This window comes from Sciurus carolinensis, chromosome 7 (assembly GCF_902686445.1).
Source record: "Sciurus carolinensis chromosome 7, mSciCar1.2, whole genome shotgun sequence".
Classification (NCBI taxonomy): domain Eukaryota; kingdom Metazoa; phylum Chordata; class Mammalia; order Rodentia; family Sciuridae; genus Sciurus; species Sciurus carolinensis.
In genome coordinates, this window is record NC_062219.1 from 122,890,150 (window position 1) to 122,910,463 (window position 20,314).

The 20,314-nt window shown below is 45.9% G+C and overlaps 3 protein-coding genes and 1 non-coding gene across 6 annotated transcripts; 3 read left to right on the forward strand and 1 right to left on the reverse strand.

The window, feature by feature from the left end:
* The first annotated feature begins 5,480 nt into the window (after positions 1-5,480).
* Positions 5,481-5,584, forward strand: LOC124989850 (small nucleolar RNA U13). The gene has a single exon (XR_007109663.1). It is a non-coding gene; the product is annotated as a small nucleolar RNA U13 (small nucleolar RNA).
* Positions 5,585-8,805: 3,221 nt separating this feature from the next.
* Positions 8,806-11,367, forward strand: Ncr3 (natural cytotoxicity triggering receptor 3). Its single transcript, XM_047559225.1, has 5 exons — positions 8,806-8,848; positions 10,221-10,553; positions 10,662-10,769; positions 11,111-11,161; positions 11,357-11,367. Exons 1-5 carry the CDS (start codon positions 8,806-8,808, stop codon positions 11,365-11,367), a joined length of 546 nt encoding a protein of 181 aa, XP_047415181.1.
* A 67-nt stretch (positions 11,368-11,434) lies between these two features.
* Lst1 (leukocyte specific transcript 1) lies at positions 11,435-15,293 on the reverse strand. 3 transcript variants are annotated; one of them, XM_047559779.1, is made up of 6 exons: positions 15,158-15,293; positions 14,696-14,841; positions 13,143-13,274; positions 12,649-12,744; positions 12,269-12,291; positions 11,435-11,691 (listed from the first exon to the last, which is right to left on the reverse strand). In XM_047559779.1, exons 3-6 carry the CDS (start codon positions 13,174-13,176, stop codon positions 11,545-11,547), a joined length of 300 nt encoding a protein of 99 aa, XP_047415735.1. In that variant the 5' UTR covers positions 13,177-13,274; positions 14,696-14,841; positions 15,158-15,293; the 3' UTR covers positions 11,435-11,544. The 3 variants fall into 3 exon arrangements, with proteins under 3 accessions (XP_047415735.1, XP_047415734.1, XP_047415733.1); XM_047559778.1 differs by having other exon boundaries at positions 14,673-14,841; XM_047559777.1 differs by having other exon boundaries at positions 13,143-14,896; positions 15,158-15,196.
* Positions 15,294-17,195: 1,902 nt separating this feature from the next.
* On the forward strand, positions 17,196-19,169 carry Ltb (lymphotoxin beta). Its single transcript, XM_047559776.1, has 3 exons — positions 17,196-17,458; positions 17,942-18,125; positions 18,540-19,169. Exons 1-3 carry the CDS (start codon positions 17,258-17,260, stop codon positions 19,040-19,042), a joined length of 888 nt encoding a protein of 295 aa, XP_047415732.1. The 5' UTR covers positions 17,196-17,257; the 3' UTR covers positions 19,043-19,169.
* The last annotated feature ends 1,145 nt before the right edge of the window (positions 19,170-20,314 follow it).

The window sequence follows — 20,314 nt, forward strand, 5'->3', positions numbered from 1 at the left end:
CATCAGTTTTTTTATTTTTATTTTTTTTTAAATTGAGGAATGAACCCAAGCATGCTCTACCACTGATTACATCCCTAGTGTTTTTCACTTTTAATTTGAGACAGGATCTCACTAAGTCACCGAGACTGGCCTGAAACTTGCAATCCTCCTGCCTTAGCCTGCCCAGTTGCTAGGATTACAGGCATGTGCCACCACACCCAGCTCTCAACAATAGATTCTTGATGTGTCTCTGATGCTTCTAATAGACACTCAAGTCTGAGAGCTGCTGTCCTGAAGAAATAGAGTGGCTTGCAGGACTTGCCGAGTATTACCTGAAGGTGCTAATGTAGCTTAAGGACCTGTCACTGGGTGCAGGGGCTGCTCAGGAGTGGGGAAAGAATGCTGAGTTGGTTCAAAAAATGGGTCCACTGGAACCCCATCAGATTGGAGCTCCTTTTGTAAGTGCCCTGTGTTGCTAAGGGCCTTGTTATGATTCTGTGCTCTCCAAGGGACTGCCGATTAGAGTTAGGTCTCACAGAGTGTACCTATAAGGAGAGAATGCACTGTCCAGAAAACAGGTGTGTTTTGTATGTGTGTGTGTGTGTGTGTGTGTGTGTATCCTAAAATGTCTTCTGTTCCCTCCTCCATTTTTCTTTCCCCCTACGCTCTTTGCCACAATAAATTATCCTGTACAGACCACATCAAAGGGTCTTTCTTTTGTGTGGCTTCCAGCTTTTTTTCGGTCCACTGAGGGGCCTGGCTAGAAGACAGCAGGAGGGAGCACACTGGGTTGGGGGTATTTATTCCCCTGCCTGCCTTCCCACAAGGACACCTCAGTTAGGCCTAAACCTCCATTAAGGACAATACTCCTCTCCAGCACCTGCTCTGCACACTGTCTTCTGGGTTTCAGTAGCCCAGTGGAGAGATTTCACGAGTCCAATGTCTGTGTTGTGCTCTGTCAAAGACCACTTCAGAGTTTAAAGGTTTTATTCAAGCTAAGCAACAACATCTTCTGTACTGATATCTCTTTATTAAATTTGAACTTCAATTTGCCTGCATTTCAAATGTGTTATCTTTTATTTAAATATGGCAATAAGGAAGTACATGATTTATTCTACTGCAACTTTGCAGGTTCTTAATATTTCGGTAAATGGAATGTAATTCACTGGGTCTATTTTGTTTTTTATATCCTATATTTTGTGCTTTACTACAATGTCAAAGAGATATGTGGCACAAAATAAGTAAGAACCGTTGCTGGAAATTCCCTCTCTCTTCCTCCCTTTGGGCTGGGGGGTAGCACTATCCCTTGCAGTTCCCATTTAGTCACCCATACCTTTGTAAATAAACTGTCCTTCTCCGGTTGTCCTAATTTGTGGGTGCTGTTTTCCTTGGGACCTTGATTGATATGGTGCATGTGTGTACATGGAGGGGGCTGGGAAGAAATAGATCTCTGTAGTTTTATTTCTTGTTGTAAATGAACAAAAGGTTATCCTGATGTCTGTAAGCACCTCTGGAGTGTGGTTACTGAGCAGCTGTCCCTGAGGTAGGAAAATAAGTCAGGTGTAGAGCCTTCAGGACACAGCCTGTAAAACCCAAACCAATTCATCAGTGCTGGTGTTGCCAGAGCTTTTCCTTGTCTACAAAGTGTCCATGTAGGGCTTTGAGAGGAATATGACAGCAGCTTATTTCTAAAGCTCCCCCTTGTTTCCTGGAAACCATATAGAGCAATGGAGAGAATGTAAACACACACACACACACACACACACACACACACACACACCATTTTCAGTAAAGCTAGGAGGCACAGAAGCTACAAATTCCAAATTATGTATATGTGTGACTAAAATCCGAGTTGGGCAGGCAGAGAAGAGTTGGGAGAGGGAAGGGTCCCTGGTGAAAATACCTACTCATTCCTAGGAAGAAAGGCTTCACCCTCAGAAGGAAAAGCTGAGAGCAGGACTGCTGGAACAGAGGCAAAGACTGGGGCAGGTGAAGAGAAAATGATTAAAATGCCCAGAAGGACCCAGAGGTGGCAGATCTCAGAACCTGCCAGCAAAATTCTCCTTCGAATACAGAGTGCATCTCTTTAGGTGCATGGGGTGATGACAGTCTGTGGGACATGCTGTGAAACAGAGAAGCGTGGAGAGGTTGGCAGAGGCAGAGGAAGTAATGGCTATACAAAGGTGCCAGGTTTTAAGGAAATAAACCCATTATTGTAGCAAAAGAGTCTTTGAATTTGTAAACCTAGAAAGTTGTTCTGAACCCTCTCCCACCCTTCACAAGGTCCTCCTGCTAATTATTCAGAAAAATTTGTCTTATTTAAGTATAAGTAACAAAAAGAAAGGACCAAAGCTTCTGTAAAACTAATCAGGAGAGCTGGGTGAGGTGTTGCACACCTGTAATCCCAGCAACTCTGGAAGCTGAGGCAGGAGGATTGCAAGTTCAAGGTTAACCTCAATTTAGTGAGGCCCTGTTTCAGAGTAAAACATCAAAAGGGCTGGAGATGTGGCTCAGTGGTTAAATGCCCCATGGTTCAATCCCCAGTACAAAAAAAAAAAAAAAAGAGTGAGAAACAGAGAGGGGGAGAGAGAGAGAGAGAGAGGAGAGAGAGGAGAGAGAGAGAGAGAGAGAGAGAGAGAGAGAGAGAGAGGCAACGCAACTTACCAATAGATGATGATACTCCAGAAATGTAGTGCTAAAAGCAGATGGAGACTGCAGCCCAAAATTCCATCATGAATTGCCACTTTAGCAGTGAAGGCAGGCCATATTGGAAATACAAGTATTCAGAAAAGAGACTGTAGGTAACAGGAGACTATGCATGGAAACAGGAGGCAAGAAACAGCAGAAAAATAAAAAAGCCATTTAAAAAATAAACATTTTTGCCACATACTAGGCAAGCACTCTACCACTGAGCTACATCCCTAGTTCTTTTTTTTTTTTGGTACTTGTGTTTGAACCAGGGGTGCTTAACCCCTGAGCCACATCCTCAGCTCGTTTTATATTTTATTTAGAGACAGGGTCTTGGTAAGTTGCTTAGAGCCTTGCTAAATTGCCAAGGCTGGCTTTGAACTCACAATCTTCCTGACTCAGCCTTCCGAGCCACTGGGATTATAGGCGTGAGCCCCCAGTTCTTTCTGTTTTACTCTGGTCTCACTAAATTGCCATCCTCCTGCCTCAACCTCCTGAGTAGCTGGGAGACTGAGCACAGTGGCGCCATTGTGCCCAGCTAAATTACTTATTTTATATGTTTCCTTCTCTTTCCTTTTTTCTGCTTAATCAATTTGGTTAGTGGTTCATTAACCTTAGTATCTGTAAATACATACTTTTTGCTTTATTGTTTCTAAAGTTATTTTTATTATTTTCTCCCTTAGTTTGGGAGGGGTTACTCTGTCTTTTTTAAAAATTTCTTGGCATTTCCATTCAACTCATTGATTTTCAAACATTTTGTTCTATAAGTTGTTTTAACTACATCCCACATTTTTGATAGGCAGTATAATCTCTGTCCTTCAGTTCAAAATCCAAAATATTTTAAATTCCATTTTAATATTTTCTTTGGGCATTTAAATTATTTGGAAGTGGAATTTTATTTTATTTGTGGTGCTGGAGATCCAATCCAGAGCCTTACTCATGCTAGGCAAGCAGTCTACCACTAAGCCACATCTCCAGTCCTGGAAGTAGATAGCTTTTTATTTTATTTTGTTATTATTTATGTCTTTGCATGTGTGTGTGTGTCTGTGAGTGTGTGCTCGTGCGTGTTTGTGTGTGTGTATGCACATGCACTCTCGCCCTGCTAGAGATTGAACCTAGGGCTCTTCTATCACTCTTTTTATTTTAGTTTTTAATTCTGAGACAGGGCATTGCTAAATTGCCCAGGTAGGCCTTGAACTTTTGATCTTCCAGCTTCAGCCTTCAAGTCAATGGGATTACAAGTGTGAGTAACTGCACCCAGCTATATTTTAAAATTTAAAATGTACATGAAATGCCATTGGTGGTGCATGCCTGTCTTACCAATGACTCAGGAGGCTAAGGCAGGAGGATCACAAGTTCAAGCCCCTGTCTCAAAATAAAAAATAAAAAGGGCTGGGATGTGACTCAGTGGTAGAGCATTGAGTTCAATCCCCAGTACCTCCAAAAAGAGAATTCAAGATGTGTTTTTAAATTTTCCTGACATGTAATAAATATTCTTTGCTATTGCTTTTATATTGTCATGGATTTTGGTCAGTAATTGTGTTCTGTATAATTTTGATTCTTTTAAAATAAATGTCTATGTGTGCCTGGAAAGAATGTATATTTTCTAATTTTTCTAATTATTCTAAGATTGTACATATTTCCATGGGATTAAGCTTGTTAGTTGTCTGGTTTCACATTTCTATGTCTTAAGTAATTTTTTGTCCCCTTGATTTATCTGAGGGATGTGAGTTAAAGTCTTTCTATAATATTGTAGATTAATTTTTAAAGGATTCCTGTATGGAGAATCTGAGGGCACAGGGGGTGGTGCCAGGCAGCCTGATAGAGTCAAGGACGCCTTCTCAGTGGAGGGGCAAAGGACCCCAGATGGAAGAGGCGAGTGTCTCACTGATGGTCTTGTTCACTCTCCCACCCAGAGAGAAATGGGGGGAAAGGAGAGCGAGAAAGATGGGTTTGGGGAAAGTGTGCTGATGAGGAGGGATGGAAGAAAAAACAGGGAGAAAGATGGGGAAGCAGAAAGAGATGTGGAGAGAGATGGGGACAATGTGTATGTGTGTGTGTTTGTGTGTGAGAGAGAGAGAGAGAGAGAGAGAGAGAGAGCGCGGTGGAGGGAGAGAAGAAACAAGTGATATGAATAAAAGTGGTGAGACAGAAAGAGATATGAGAGATGAAGGAATGAGGGTGTTTGGCCCACAGAGGACACATATCGAAAGCATCACTAAGCCAGACACAAAGGCTCACACTTATTGTCTTAGCTATTTGGAAGGAGTTTGAGGCCAGCCTGCACCACGGAGCAAAGCCCCATCTCAAAAATAAATAAGTAATAAATAAATAAAAGCATTGCTGAATAAATGAATGAGACTTGGTGCTCAGCAAGGGAGGGGTGGAAAGAATACTGAGCAGAATGCACACTATTTATCAGAGAAAAAAATTGTATTAGTTTCTTTCAAGATGACAAAGACCTTAACTAGCAGTGGGAGTGAAGAGGTGGGGAAATACAGCTGGTATATTTCAGAGGTAGCATGGACAGGACTTGGAGATTGTCTGGATAGAGGAATTGAGGGAGAAGGCAGAGTAGGATCAATTCCAGGTTTTGGGCCTTACATGCCTAGGTGGATTGCTTCCACTCACTGAGACAGGAGGCATGATTTGGGTGGACATTGATGATTTTGAAATGTCTATTAAACATTTAGGAGGAGATAGCTAGAGGACAGATAAATAATCTGGGCTCAGTCTCAAGAAAGAGGCTGAAGGTAGAAATATTGATTGGGGACTCATCAGAGAATAAGCAGCAATTAAAACTGTGGCTGTGGATCCTTTTATGGTTCATATGTGTGATGGTTGGGTTTTCATGCCATTGTGTGAGATGTGCCACCCTGATATTCCATTATGATGTTGGCACATTACCCATCTGATGTAAAAGAGAAACTCTCTTGCCTAGGTAAGCCCATGGCATTTGCTCCAAATTTCTTGAATGAAAATGGGAGAAACGATACAAAAGTTCTGCAGTAGGAAGATGGTGTGAAGGTATAGGAGTGTGTGTAAGATATAGGAGTCTGGGGGACTCAGGCCTGAGGGCTTCCCTGGTGATAGGCTCTAAGACATAAGTCATGTAGAGTCAAGCTGATGGTTGGAGTAAACAAAGTGAGGCAACTGTGAAATTAGGAATTAATCAATGGTCGCTTTTGGGAGGGGAGATGGATTGAGCAGAAAGGGGAATGGGGGATTTGCTGGGCTGATGGGAGTCATAGTGCTGTTTACATGGGCATATATATTTGTCAAGGGTCATCAAACTATTCAGTTAAATCTATGCATTTTACTGTATATAATTGAATCTCAATGTTAAAAATGTCATTTTTGTGGACATTAAGTCCACCAAGAAGATGGCAGAAGTTGAAATTGGAAGCTGGAGAGTCAGGTGAAGCTCTTTTAAAAAAGTCTGGGGTACTGGGACTTGAACCCAGGGTGCTGTACCACTGAACCACATCCCCAGCCCATCTTATTTTTTATTTTGAGAGAGGGTCTTGCTAAGTTGCTTAGGAGCTCATTCAGTTGCCCAGGCTGGCCTTGAACGTGTGATCCTCCTACCTTAGCCTCCTCTGTTGCTGGGATTACAGGTGTACAACACCTTACCAGGCTCAGGTGCAGCTCTTTATGAACATGGGAGAGGTTGGACGCTGAAAGCCAAAAGGCAAGACCAAAGGTGGTGGAATCAGATGCTGTGAACCTTGAAAAGAAGCTGTTGTCAGACATAGAAAGTGTTATAACCTGGGAGCCATTCATTAGCTAACAAACATTGACAGGAACTTGGCCAGAGGAAAATTCACCCCTGGCCATCCTCCAACCAGCCCACAGCTAGTTGTTAAATGAAGAAATTAGACCAGAGTCCAGTGCATATCTACTTCAGAAAGTTTCCATTTGTCTCCTTTTCTCTCAGGTCTCTGGGAAGAGATTTTTGTTGTGGTTATTGTTCTGTTTTGTTTAGTTTTTGCAGTGCTGGAGCTCAAACCCAGGGCCTCATGCATGCTAGGCAAGCACTCTACCACTAAGACAGATCCCAGCAAGAGTTTTCTTTTGAAAAATTCCATCCTGTGTCCATTGGGCTGGCCTAGTAGTTCCCATCCTGAAGGTTAAAATTCCCTAGAAGGTCTCAGTTATTTGAAAGGGTCCTCAAATCCTTATATGTAACAGGATTTATTCTAGGTAAACTAAAGAAAAAAAAAAAATCCAAGTACAGTATTTAGAATCCACAGCATTCCTATCTATGACAAATGGTTTGAAGGCTTGGGTAGAGAAAAGAGGCAGGGAGAGAAGGACATCCATGAGTTCAGGCTCATAAATAACTCTGGTTACTTTAGCCCAGAACTGGGGTAATATGAATCACTGTACACTAAGCATTTGATTACAAAGGGATCTGGAAGTTTACAGGTGGCACTCCCATTTTACAGATATGTAAGGAGAAGTGGAAATTCAACTTATGCTGACTTGACTTCTAAGCCACATGACCCCAGGACATGGAATACTTTCATGTGAACTCTGAAACTTTGGAATTTCATCCTTATACTGGTGACCCATTCCATGTCCCAACTAGCGTTGAACTCACCTTGCTCCCCCAACTGTGGCTTTCTCACAGTTGAGGTAGAAGAGACAATTTCTCCACATTTACTTTTTTTTGGGGGGGTGGGGTTGGGGTGTTGATAGGAAGAGGCAAACTAAGGAACAGGGCAGAAACTGGAAATGAGGCCCAGTGGAGTAAAATCACCATGATGCCTCATGTCTCTCATGCTCTGTGACCAGCAGGGGGCAGCTCTTGCCTTGTCAAGGCATCTCAGTCCCACGTTGTCTAGTTAGATGCCCTGGGAGGTGACTTCTCTACTGCTGAACAATGACTGACTAAATTCTCAGATTATGTGGCATGTGTGGTTGTCCAGGTGGCTTAGGGAGGTTAAACTGTGTGTTCAAGATTAGTTTGTGAGGGAGCTGGCATTTGAACTCAGACTGCTCCAAGCCAGCATTTTTACCCTAGGTCACTGCTTCTCTAAAAGAAAGCTCTGAGTCACTGCAGTGATAGGTGGCAACATATCTAAAAACATATTTCAAAACAGAGCTAGAAATGGACACAAAGAAAAAAAAATGTATTAATTTAAAAGGAACCAGAGAGAAAATGTATGGTGGGGGCACATGTTCCACCTGGCATACTACATGTAATGCTTGTTTTCTGTGTGCTGTGTTGTGTGCAGTATACATCCCCAGGTGTGTGACATACTCTTGTACTGATCCCTGTGTAACCTTGAAGATATGTGTAATGTGATGTAACTTTCATTTGTGTCTGTAAAATATAGAGTTAATTTCCCAGTGGGTAAGCCTGTGTAGAAGGTACTACATAAAGCAAACTTCTGCTAGGAGTGGATTCCTTTAATGGAGATCTGAATATGAATGAGTCCAGACTCCATCAATAGCACTCACTCCTCTGCCAAACTACCCAATCAACATTATCAGAGTAAAATAGGTAATGTAAAGTAGGCAGCTTCCAGAGGAAGTCCCTGGTACCTCCCGCCCACCCTCCCACCCCCCACCAGTTAGCTTGCTTCTCTGATTCCCTCATTTATAGAAATCCTAGGGTAGTCCTGCAGGGGGGCTAGAGTCCAGGTTAGGAATTGGGGACAATGATAGGCTTAGGCAAGCTTGAGCAAGGGAGAGGGGAAGGAGGTTAGCTTTTGGGCCCAGGAGGACTCCTAGAGGCTTATTCTGAGTAAAGGTTTGGTCTTCTTGAACCTCAGAAGCCAAGGGAACCACATCCTGGTCTCATCCACCCACTCACCCACCCTTGGGCTACCAGCCATCTAAGCTCCACCCTGTTCTTTGCACATGGGCCACCTGCCCACAAGCTGCCCCACCTCCCAGAGTCCCAGACATCTTCAGCAGCAGCATCCTCTCTCCTCAGGGAGTCATGCATTTGATACCCAAGGTCCCAGACAGTCAGGTCCTTGGCAAGTGATGTGTGAGTTCTCTTTGTCCTAAAAAGCTTCCCACCCTCATCTGGTCACCAAAGATCTGACCACAAATAATTGATTGAGGACCTCTATCACTCAGACCTCACTGCTCAGGTTCCTCTCAACAACTGGAGCATCCTCCAACATGACCTGGATGCTGTTGCTCATCTTTATCATGGTCCATTTAGGTGATAGGGTGTTTTGTTCAGGACCCTAAGGGGTGTGGGGCTGGGAGGAGAGGGTATGGGGGATGCTGGATTTAGATGCCCTAGGGGAGCAAGATTTGTGGGGGATGAACATTGTGCCCTGAGGGGAGCTGTGGGACCTTCTCCTCGCTTCTGTTTGCTGATGCCAGTAGATAGTAGGTTCACAGTCCTTCTGGGTCGCTGGCTTACTGCAAGTGTCATTCTAAGTTTCCATCCTAGAGTCCTTTTCTTCTCAGCTATCTTCTTAGTAAAATAAAGTTGAAAGAACTAGTAAAAAGGGCTAGAAGAAAAGAAGGGTTTTTTTGTTGTTGTTTGTTTGTTTGTTTTGTTTTAAAGGAAAGGACCAAAATTTTGGTTAGGATTTTTATTTGATGTTTAAGAAGTCTATTAAACTATGCTTATTAGCCACAATCTGGATATATAATTAGGAGCTTGGGATACCTAATTAAGTCTAACATAAATTTTTTAGTGAAACTTATTTTAATTAACTGAGATTGCTTAACTATCAGGCATATTAGTTAACTAAATACAGGGCTTCTCAAAGTGTAGATTCCATACCCAGCTTCAGCCACCTGGGAACCTGGGGCAAATTCTTAGGCCCCAGTCCAGAATCTAGGGCCAATCAAGGAATCTGTTTTAACAAACACTCTGGTGGGGAGTGTGCTGTAGTTCCAAATACTCAGGAGGCTGAATGGGGAGGATCCCTTGAGCCCAGGGGTTTGAGGCCAGCCTAGGCAACACAGTGAAACTCAGTTCAAGGAAAAAAAAAAAAAAAAAGAAGTACAAACAGGTAATTCAGGGAATTCCCATACACACTGAAATAGAATGACTGGAAATTTTCCCTAATTAGATAATTTAATTGGAAATTTAAATTATTGATTTAATTAATCAATAATGACAAGTTCAATGGGGATCTCAACCAATCTCAGCTATGTTTTCACCTGGAGATTTAATTAAAAGACATAGCAAGGATGGTTTACTATTATGGATATCATTAATACTAAAATAATTCCTTGAATAATATCATAATGATATTAGTTAGCTAGGCAGTGCAGCCACATTCTTTACTGAGTTGCAGATTGCACTGTGGCAGGATAAATTTGGCAAAACAAGTCGCTTGTGAAGGTAGCTGGAGAGGGTGAGGGTGAGAATTGGAATAGGAAAGAATTTGAAAAATGTTTTAATAAACAATGTTAAGAAATTAAATTAGTAAAGAGGAAGGGGTTTAATGAGATACCCAAAGTACCTATCCGTGTGAGCCCTACGAAGAGGGATAGCTGGGATATTCACTCCAAGTTCTTTTCTCTTTGAAGTAACTAGGGAGGCATTTCTATGGGATTTCTCTCTGTCCTAGGATCCTGTGTTCTTTGGGTGTCCCAGCATACCCAGGAGAGCACTGTAACCCCCCTGTCCTGCTCCTTCAATGCCAGCAGAAGGAGACCAGCCATTGGCTCTGTTACATGGTACCAAGACAAGGTGGCCCCTGGAAAGGAGGTGAGGAACAGAATCCCACAGTTCAGGGGCTGCCTGGTTCCCCTCGCTTCTTCCCCATTCCTCTGTGATCACCAGGCTGAACTACACATCTGGGACACCCAAGGCCAAGATGCTGGTGTCTATGTGTGTAGGGTGGAGGTGCTGAACCTGGGTGTTGGGACAGGCAATGGGACTTGGCTTCTGGTAGTGACAGGTAAGGCATGGGGAGGCAGGAGCTCCAGGACTGGAATGTCCCTGAAAGTCAGGAGTCCTTCCCCGCCCTTATTAACCAAGCCCCTTCCTCTCCACTGCCCTCATGCAGGACCTCCTGGACTAAAGATCAGCACAATGCCCCTCCTTCAGGCTGGATTCTACGCCTTTGGTTTTCTCTCTGTGGCTAAGGGCAGCACCCTCTATTTCCAGGGAACATGTGAGTATGGAGCCGGGGTAATGGTGGAGGGATAGGAGGGGCAGTAAGAACTGGAGGAGAAAGGGACAGACATCATGAAGAGAGAGCTTCATGTTGTGGCACTGAATGACTCCTGTCATCTTTCCCACTAACTATAGTCACATGGCGACACGCTGCCATTCCTTGGATGGTCTCTGAGAAGTGATTCCAGATCCCAGTGATCTCTGACCCTCTTCAAAAAAACCCAATAAATCCTTCTCTGCCCCACTACTACCTCCTCCTTTTGGGTCTTGTATATTTTCTCCTCTATTTTCCAGATGATTCTCTCTGGTCCGCCTGGTTCTTAACTCCCTTCCACTAAGATCTGACCTGGAAAGGTCCAAGGAGAAAGCTCCCTACTTTGGAGCCTAGAGGTCTGTCCCAATGTTATCTGGAGCTTGCACAACCATCTCTCCTAGGCCAGGGAAGCTGAGGATGCTGCTCCTGAGAAATGGAGATTATCAAATTAATTATTCCTACTTGTCAACTGCCCATTCCAGCCAGGCCTACAGACTATTTTCTGCTTTCAGGGGAGTTCAGGTTCCTTAATACCTTTTTTCACCCAATAGTTACAACTTGACCCCAAAATGAGTGGGAGGGTGAGCCCCTTAAGTTTTGATGGTGCTCATTTGGAACAGTGGCTCGAGATGGACTGAGAGGCCTGAGACACAGAAGTGGCAAGATAATGGTCTTTACTGAGTGAACCACAGGATGACCCTGACCACCTGCCTGGGGTGAGGGAGGTGTCTGGGGGCACTTAGGTGGGTTTGTTCTTGGCAATGCAGGCATAGTCAGTGCTGGGGTCCTCCTTCATGCCTTCTGCTTCTTCTCTGACCTGGTCACTGCCAGACATGGGTAGCCTTTGCAGAGATGCATAGTGTAGCTCCTGGTCCGGAAGTTGGTTCTGGTCAGGCAGAAGGCACTGATGAAAGGGTACCTGGGAGCAGAGCCCTCAGATCCTTCCCCAAGTACTGCCCCCAGCTCCCATCTCTCTTACCTCACTGATGCCTCAGTCTCCCTTTTCCTCTCCAAAGCTTCTCTCTCTCTCCCTCTCATTTTCCCTGTCTCTTTTTTTCTCTGCTGGCCTATCCTCCAGTTCTTTTCTATGATTGCTGTTTCTCTTTGTGTCTCTCCATCTCTTGCTCCCCCTCCTACCCTCACCCCCACCCATGCACACTTTTATTCTTTTTCCTTTTTTCTCATTTTCTGTCTCTCTCTTAATTCTCTCTCATTTTTCATCTCTTTGTCTCTTTTATTCCTTTCTCTTTTGATCTTATTTTCTCTGTTCTCCATACCATTTCTTTTCCTCTCTTCTCAATCTCTTCTTTCTCTCTTTTTGCCTCTCTCTGGCTATTTCATGCTTCCACTGTCTCCCTGTTTTACTCTTGGCCCCCACTCCTCACCTCAGCCCCCTGCTCCCCCTTATCCCTGACCCCTTCTTGGGTTCTCTCTTACTCTCATCCCCTACTGCCCAGACTCACCCATCTTCTCTCCAGCCTTTTCACTGGAAGGAAAAAAAAAGCAACTCACCACAGCCCTCTTTGCTGGCTGTATATCACCCAGTAGTAGTTTCCTCCCTCATTGACTCCGGGTGGTTCCCAGGGACAAAGCCCTGCTCCCCACCTTTTTCTTTTCTGCAGTGCTGGGGATACAGGGCCTTACACATACCAAGCAAGTGCTTTATCACTGAGCTACATCTCCAGCTCAGCCCTGATCATTGGCACATTTTTCTCTTATCTTTCCCACCCAGCTCCCACCAACCAGGACCTGTCAGGATTGATGGCAACTTTGGCCCCAGCAGTAGGAAGGGTGTGGGTGGGTACTGCTGTAGTGTGAGTAAGGAAATGTAGGTAGGGCTCACCTCTCCAATGGAGCCGAGAGAGGCAGATGAACAGAATGACCACAAGCAAGAGCAGGAGCCCTCCCAGCCCCAACCCCCCGAAGAGGAAAGGGCACTCTGTAGGGAAGAGGGGTAAGTATTAGAGGGACTATTTCTCTCTTCAGCTTTCACATCCTCCTGGTTGGTTGTGGGTGTCTCAATTCCCCTATCAGTTTTAGAGGCAGAAAAATATACTCTCAGAGATTTTTCACCCTAGACCTCATTATCTCACTTCCTACCAGAGGTATGCATACTTTATCAGTTACCTCGCTTCATAGCTAAGACCACTCACCCCCAGTAGCTTCCCACCACAGACTCTGATGATTCAGGACCTCCTGTGGGGTCTCTTTCCAACCCATACCTGTGGTCCTTAGAGGTCTTGATCACCTACTGTGAACCATCCATACCTCTTTTCACCCATTACTCCCTGAGCACCCTAACCCTCCCTGTGCAGAAGGGAGGGTCCCCTTACTCACTGTGCAAAAGACATTTCTCATTGAAAGTTGTCATTAGGTGGAGGACTAGAACTGGCCTGGAGGTCAAGAAGCCTAGTCACTATTCTGATAGTCTTAATGGCCTGGGCTAGTCACGTGCCTCAAGTTCCTCATCTGTGAAACAAGGAGCCCTGTGTTACAATCTTTCGTTAGCTGAGGAGCCTCACCTATGTCTTAACCCTTAGCTGGGCATTTTCCACTTGTTCCCACAGATCCTCTGAGAGTAGTATATTGCCCGTTTCCCAGGTGAGGAGTCTAAGTTTCAAGCATGGACTTTTACAGAGATATCCAGTCAGAAGTGGTAGAGCTGAGGTTTGAATTCAATCCAACTCCACAGCCCCCACCTCCTTTCCCTCTGACCAAGGCTGGCCAGGTGGTTTGGAAGAGCCTCTCCAGTACTGGATAGTTCTAGGTGCTAGTGAGAGGGCTGATGGAGGGAGAGGAGTCCAGTCCTGGGGTGACTGGTAGAAAAGTAGAGAGAAAGGTGTCCAGAGCCCCTCAGCTACTGTGACCCAGAAGAGCAGGGTCCTGCTTGGTTGGTGTGGAGAAGTGGGGCATGGAGGAATTTCTGGGGCCCATAACTTCTCCTTAGGCACTTCCTGTACTCCAACCACTGGTTCCTGTTTGAGGGCAAAGAGGGGGCCGCTGACTTCACCCCAAAGTCAGATTCATGACTATGGTCTGAAACCAAGACTCTCCTGGGTTTAAGAGGAACGCTTGGGTGTGTGTGGGAAGCAGAAGCCGGAGATGGCCATGAGGGCGATGGGAACAGAAATGAATTTTTTTTTTTTTTTTTGCGGTGTTGTGGGTCGAACCCAGGGCCTTGTGCTTGCAAGGCAAGCACTCTACCGACTGAGCTATATCCCCAGCCCTTGAATTGTTTTTAATTTCTTTGGTGAGCAGAGACTCAGAGGATGGACAGAGGATTTTTTTTCTTTTCTTTCTTTTTTTTTTTTTTTAACATTTTTTAGTTGTAGATGGACACAATATCTTTATTTATTTATTTTTATGTGGTGCTGAGGATCGAACCCAGTGCTTTGCATGTGCGAGGCAAACACTCTACCACTGAGCTACAGCCCCAGCCCAGAGGATTTCTTTAGGGCCCAGGGAATATCAAATACATGCTTCTGCCTCCCTTCATTTTAGCCTTACCTCACTCTGGAGTGTGGCCATCCTTACCCTAACCCCACAATTTCCCCCATGAGGGTCTCTATCTACTCCCAGCTTACCCATAACCTGTGGCCTGAAGGGTGGACACACTGGCTAGAGACCCCTGGGTAGAAAGGAGTGTTGCCATTTCAGACATTCCTGACCCTTCTCTGATCTTAACCCCTCCCCACCTCAACTTCCCCAGCATTGTTAGGAGAGGAAGTACATCTCTCTAAGGTTAAAACATCTTTTCTTCAAGGTTCCCACGCTGTGGGCTGCGAATAAGTCCTTCTTAACTCCAGCCATCCTATTGATCATCCTAGTAGTCAGTCAGTGAATGTCCACCTCCTCTAGGGGTCTTACCTGATTAACTTGTTCCCAGTTACCTTTCAATCTGCATCTGCTGAGAGCTCTTAATCTTGGTTTTTGCATGTGGACACACACAGCCTGGCTCCTACATCAGATAGAGCGCTGATGGTTTTAGGGTGACTCTGGGTCTTCTACATCTGTATTCAGCAGGGTGTTTGGCTGGCTGATTAATAAGCAGGACAGTCAGAGGCAGCCAGACTAGCTCTATATGAACACTGCTAATAGATGCAGGACAAAAAGTTGACAAGTTGTTGTTGGCATAGGAGGTGGGGGTTATCCAGGAAGACTTCCTACAGGAGGTAGCATTCTGGTGCTAAAAACAGATAAGGGCAGTGAACCAAGGCTCTCTGGTCAGAGACCAAGGCGAAGGCCCCTTAGTGGTACTGTTATGGAGACAGAGAAGGGTGATGGAGGATTACACTCCTGGTGAAGACTAGGAAGCTCAAGTGAAGGCAAGAGGTGAGGAAGAGATCTGGTACCTGAATTCATATGCATTCACATTTAGTTCTCCAAATTCAGGAACTTTGTAAGTGGGCAGATCAGTAATTCTGGCCACTCAGGAGGCTAAGGCAGTAGGATCACAAGTTCAAGGCCATCCTCAGTAACTTAGCAAGACCCTATCTCAAAAAAAAAAAAAAAAAAAAAAAAAAGAACTGGGTTAAATCCCTAGTACCACCAGGCGGGGGTTGGGGGGGGGGATCCTGTCTCAAAAAAAAAGGGAGAGATAAGCATGTACAAGGCCTTGGGTTTAATCTCCAGTACCACAGAATAAATAAATAAAAACTCAGGAACTTTCTGCTACTTTTTACCACCACCCCATCCTTAATGTTCCCCCCTGTAGAACAATAGGACAATATTCAGGTTCGTTTGTTTATTTTATAATTATTTTTTAAAAAGTTCAAAGAGAAAATTTGAAAAAATTATACAGCACACATATCCTTACCACCAAGATTCTACAATTAACATTTTTCTATATTTTCTTTCACTCTTTTTTTTTTTTTTTGCTACTGGGGATTGAACTCAGGGGCAATTAACAACTGAGTCACATCCCCAGCCATTTTTATTTTTTGAGACGGTGTCTTGCTAAGGCCACCACACCTGGCCTACATTTTCTTTATCACACATTTATCTTGGTTTTTTTTGTATCTTTCAAAGTTGCAAATTTTAGAACATGTCACCCCATGGTGTGCTGATCATTGACTTGAGTATTTATTTCCCCATTTCTTTTTTTTGCCTGAGGAAGACAAAATTTACATACAGTGAAATGTACAAATTTGAAATGCACATATTTTTTCGGGGGGAATCTAACTCAGGGCCTCATACATGGTGGGCAAGAACTCCACCACTGAGCTACAACCCCAGATTGTCCACAAGTTTCTTAATCTCTCTGTGCCTCAGTTTCTTCTTTTTATCAGGATTAAAAGAATTATAGTAATTATTATATATAAAGTATATAGATTAATGACTCATACATGCTCAGTGTTATTTATTTATTAGCTATATTATTATTATTACTGTTACTACTACTACTATTTTTATTGCTATTATCCTAACACAGAGAGATGTCATCAAGAAGTGGAGATGAGGGGTTGGGGCTGTAGCTCAGTGGCAGAGTGCTTGTTTAGAACGTGGGAGGTATTGGGTTCCATCCTTAGCACTGCATAAAAAAATAAACAAATAAAGGCATGATGTCTATCTACAGCGACAAACAAACAAACAAAAAAGAAGTGGAGATGATCTAGGACCATCTGCAACTTCCTCGGACCTGGTCTTTCTTCCCTCAACTCTTTCCCACTGCCTACTTCTTCCATTCATCTGGTTCTTCCTGTTTTGTTTTACTTATTTATTAATTTCTTTTTCTATTCATCTATTCATGAACATTTAGTAAGAACCTATTAATGGATGGAGCTTATTCTAGACTAAAGTTTTCTGAGGTGGGAGTGTGCCTCATCATTCTCCTCTCTGCTCTTTGTAGCAAGGGAGGTAATGCTGCATTCCCACCTTTCAGCAAATCAGAAGCCAATGGTGAGGTTGAGGCCTCTTTCAACTGCCATCACTGTGAACTGGTTAAATTCTGCCTTTCCCACCTACCGCTAGAGGGATGGGAGTGAGCAAGGGGATGGGAAGAGGTCAGCCTGGTGTGGGTATAGATTCATCTCAGGGAATCAGACATGCATCCCTCAAGGTTCAGTTCTTGTCCTCCTACTCTAACCCTTCACCTCCGGAAGGGGTTCACAGCCCTCCCTCTAGCATCTACCTCTGAGGAATAGGAGCATGCAGACTATATTGGAGACCTGGAGTTCTGTATTGTCATTAGTCTTGTCTTTCTGCAAGCTTCCTTTTCTCTCTGGGCCCCAATTTCCCTCCCTGCTGAGCCAGAGTGAAAAGCCCCTCCATGTCTGCTTTGAAAGACTCTCTCTCTACCCCAACTCCTTCCCCAGTTCAGAGAACCCAGGCATCCAGCTGCCCCACCCCAGCTCTGGGTAAACAGGAAGCTGGGTGAGGGGAGCAGGGGTGTGCGGAAAGTCCCAGCCAGGTGTATGGGTCTATAGGGAGGGGGGTGGCCCCACCCCTGAGGTATGAAAGCCCCCCTGCCCTGGTCCTGGTTCAGAGTCTGGATGGGAGCACTGGGGCTGCAGGGCCGGGGTGGGAGGCCCCAGGGGAGGGGCTGCCTCCTGCTGGCTGTGGCAGGAGCCACTTCGCTGGTGACCCTGCTGCTGGCAGTGCCTATCACTGTCCTGGCTGTGCTGGCTTTGGTGCCCCTGGAGCAGGGAGAATTGGTGAGTGGATGCAACAGACCTTAAAGGGCTGCATCTTGCTGATGCTCATTGACTTCTGGCTATGCCTGGGGTCTTTTGCATATCTGGTTCAACTGACTGGCTGTCTCTGGTGGAAATTTATGTATCTTTGCTGACTCTTTCCATGTTCCTGTACTGCTGTTGTCTTGATATCTCCAAGACCCTTCCTGGTTGTCTAGTTCTCTCCTCTCATTTTCCCAAGACACACTCAGGCCCATCTCTCTGCCCAAATACATATGCCTTGCTTGCTCTCCCTTCCAGGGAGATATGTGTTGGGGATGGAGCTGAAAACCACAGGACTGGGGCTTGGGTTTACAGTTGGAGGGGTGCAGTGGCATCAGCTGAATCTGAACTCTGGGCACTGTTACCCCACCTAACCAGGTAATGGAATCTGCAGGCCTGGAGGCACAGGCCTAGTAAGGACTGAGTAAGAGCAACCGACTCCCCACCTGTCTGCGTCCACAGATACCCTCTTCCTCCAGGAATCCATTCCTGCGCCCTGGAGCCCTGTCCTCTCGTGGGAAGCATCCATGGGTGGCCACTCTGCCCCCAGTTGTGGACTCTTCACCAGTTCCAGGGTTTCAGCAGCTGCAGGAAGAAAAGCCAGAAAAGGATCTCAGGTCCAGGCTCCCCGCTGCCCATCTTATTGGTAAGGCTCTGGTCGACCTGAATATGCATTTAAATAGTCCAAGTGTGCCAATTTCTTTAGGCCCACAGTGAGTCCCTTCACTTTGCTATTCCAATGCTGTATTTCCCACCCCTTTCACCATCTCTTGCCCCTAAAGTGCCCATCCTTCCGCTAATCCCCCATTCTTGCTGCTTCTTCCCTCCCCTCCCCGAGCAGACAAAATCCAGCCTAGATCACCCCATCACAGCCCCCCGCACCCCACATCCGGGTGCCCTTAGCCCCCAACTCCTATTCATTCCAAACGTAGCCTCACTGCGACCGCCCCTCCCGGCGTCGCGCCCCGCCCCCTCTTGCCTACCCTCCCTGAAGTCCCGGCCGGGAGCAGAGCTCTCAGCGCCAGATTCCCAGAGGATCCACTGGCCCATCTTTCTGCAGGCGCCTGGATGAAGGGACAGGGGCTAGGCTGGGAGGCGAAGAAAGAAGAAGCGTTTCTAAGGAGCGGGACGCAGTTCTCTGGAGCGGAGGGGCTGGCCCTCCCTCAGGACGGCCTCTATTACCTCTACTGTAACGTCGGCTACCGGGGTCGAGCGCCACCTGCCGGCGGGGGCCCTCAGGGTCGCTCCGTCACGCTGCGCAGCTCGCTGTATCGGGCTGGTGGCGCCTACGGTCGGGGCGCGCCCGAGCTACTGCTGGAGGGCGCCGAAACCGTGACTCCGGTAGTGGACCGTGCTGGGAGGCCAGAGTACAGGCCCCTCTGGTACACGAGCGTGGGGTTCGGCGGCCTGGTGCAGCTTCGGAGGGGCGAGAGGGTGTACGTCAACATCAGTCACCCCGATATGGTGGACTATAGGAGAGGGAAGACCTTCTTTGGGGCGGTGATGGTAGGGTTAGAGCCCGTTGCGTCCCTAGGAAAATGTCTGCATGGTGCAAACGTGTGAATCAGCCCAGGGATTGGGGACCCAGATGCCCGAGATCCCAAGGCAGTAAGAAAAATGTGGGAGACTGTTTAGAAACTGATTTTGAACCCGATGAAAATAAAAACTGTAAAGCTTTAGTGCCGCCAGTACGGATGATGAGATGCAAACGCGTCTTAATTCATAGTAGTGCACATGTATTGGTTAATTATTTTTAGTTTTTCTCGTTACTCAAAATCATTCACAGCACTGTGTGTGGTCTTTGCTCCCAGGGATGGTGGCATGCCTTCCCCACTCACCCTACCTCTGAAGGTCAGGCCCTAGCATGAGTCCAGTCGGAGAGTTATAAGGAAGGACCTCCTTAAACTCTGAAGCATTGCCAAGCTTCCTGGTTCACAGGGTCATGGTAGAGTCCACCAGACTCTTACTATTCTCTTTTCCCTTGGGTCCCTCCCCACTCTAAAAGGAATTATAAAAGGAAAGGCAAGCACCATTCAGAAGGGCCCAGCGGCAGAGGGAACCCCTTGTATGGCTGAAGGCGTAAGCACCCAGGGCTCCAGCAGCTCTTCGCGGCTGACTAACTGAAGGTCCTTTTAGTGGCTTACCTACTTTTCTACAAGGATCAGTGATCAGGCTCATGGGTTTGAAGGCAGGAGGCTAAAGAAAGGAATGGAGCGCTTGGGCAAAGAGGAGCCTGTGATGCCCCACTGCACCAGGAAGAGCCTAGAGAGGAGGGGTGGAGGAAACTGATGAAGATCCTGTCTAGGGTGTGATGGAAAGTCCTCATCCTTTGTCCACACTTTAGGTCCTCCTTCCCCCAAATGGGCAAGTATGGGGGCCTCTGGGGTGAGTGACAGCAGGCCCCCCACACCATGACCTACTTTCAGCCCCAGGCTGGAGGAGGGCAGTGGGGGACTCAAAACCCTATCTAGGTCACCCCAATGGGTCACCCCACCCCCGCAGAACACCACTTGTTGGTTTTCCCCTGCCTTGCTACCCACTTGGACTGAAGGAAAACCCAACTTCTGAGCCTAGTGGGGCTCCCACTCTATGAGGCTCTATTTCCTATTTGTCCTCACTCTATTTAGAAGAGTCTTCCTGGGGGTGGGAGGGTGATTAGGATACTTTACTTGGCCAAACTTTAGTCAGGTTCCTGAATATTCTACTCTGGCTATTTGTATACTTCCTCATAAAATCCAGTTTTAGCCAAGAACACTGCCAAGTCAGTTTAGTGTGAACCTACCCCCTTCTCCATATCTGATCATTCTCAATATCTGGTCAAGTTCCTTATCTTCT

Excerpts from the sequence above, each read along its gene's own strand:
- Ncr3 (XM_047559225.1), top strand. The coding sequence starts at position 8,806 with ATGACCTGGATGCTGTTGCTCATCTTTATCATGGTCCATTTAG. Across the intron at positions 8,849-10,220 it reads CTTTATCATGGTCCATTTAG|GATCCTGTGTTCTTTGGGTG; the intron begins GTGATAGGGTGT and ends TCTCTGTCCTAG. Across the intron at positions 10,770-11,110 it reads CCTCTATTTCCAGGGAACAT|ATCTGACCTGGAAAGGTCCA; the intron begins GTGAGTATGGAG and ends CCTTCCACTAAG.
- Lst1 (XM_047559779.1), bottom strand. The coding sequence starts at position 13,176 with ATGACAACTTTCAATGAGAAATGTCTTTTGCACA. Across the intron at positions 12,292-12,648 it reads CTCTCGGCTCCATTGGAGAG|TGAAAAGGCTGGAGAGAAGA; the intron begins GTGAGCCCTACC and ends TTTTCCTTCCAG. Across the intron at positions 11,692-12,268 it reads AAAGGCTGGAGAGAAGATGG|AACCAACTTCCGGACCAGGA; the intron begins GTGAGTCTGGGC and ends CTGCCTGACCAG.
- Ltb (XM_047559776.1), top strand. The coding sequence starts at position 17,258 with ATGAAAGCCCCCCTGCCCTGGTCCTGGTTCAGAGTCTGGATGGGAGCA. Across the intron at positions 17,459-17,941 it reads CCCTGGAGCAGGGAGAATTG|ATACCCTCTTCCTCCAGGAA; the intron begins GTGAGTGGATGC and ends CTGCGTCCACAG. Across the intron at positions 18,126-18,539 it reads CCCCGCTGCCCATCTTATTG|GCGCCTGGATGAAGGGACAG; the intron begins GTAAGGCTCTGG and ends ATCTTTCTGCAG.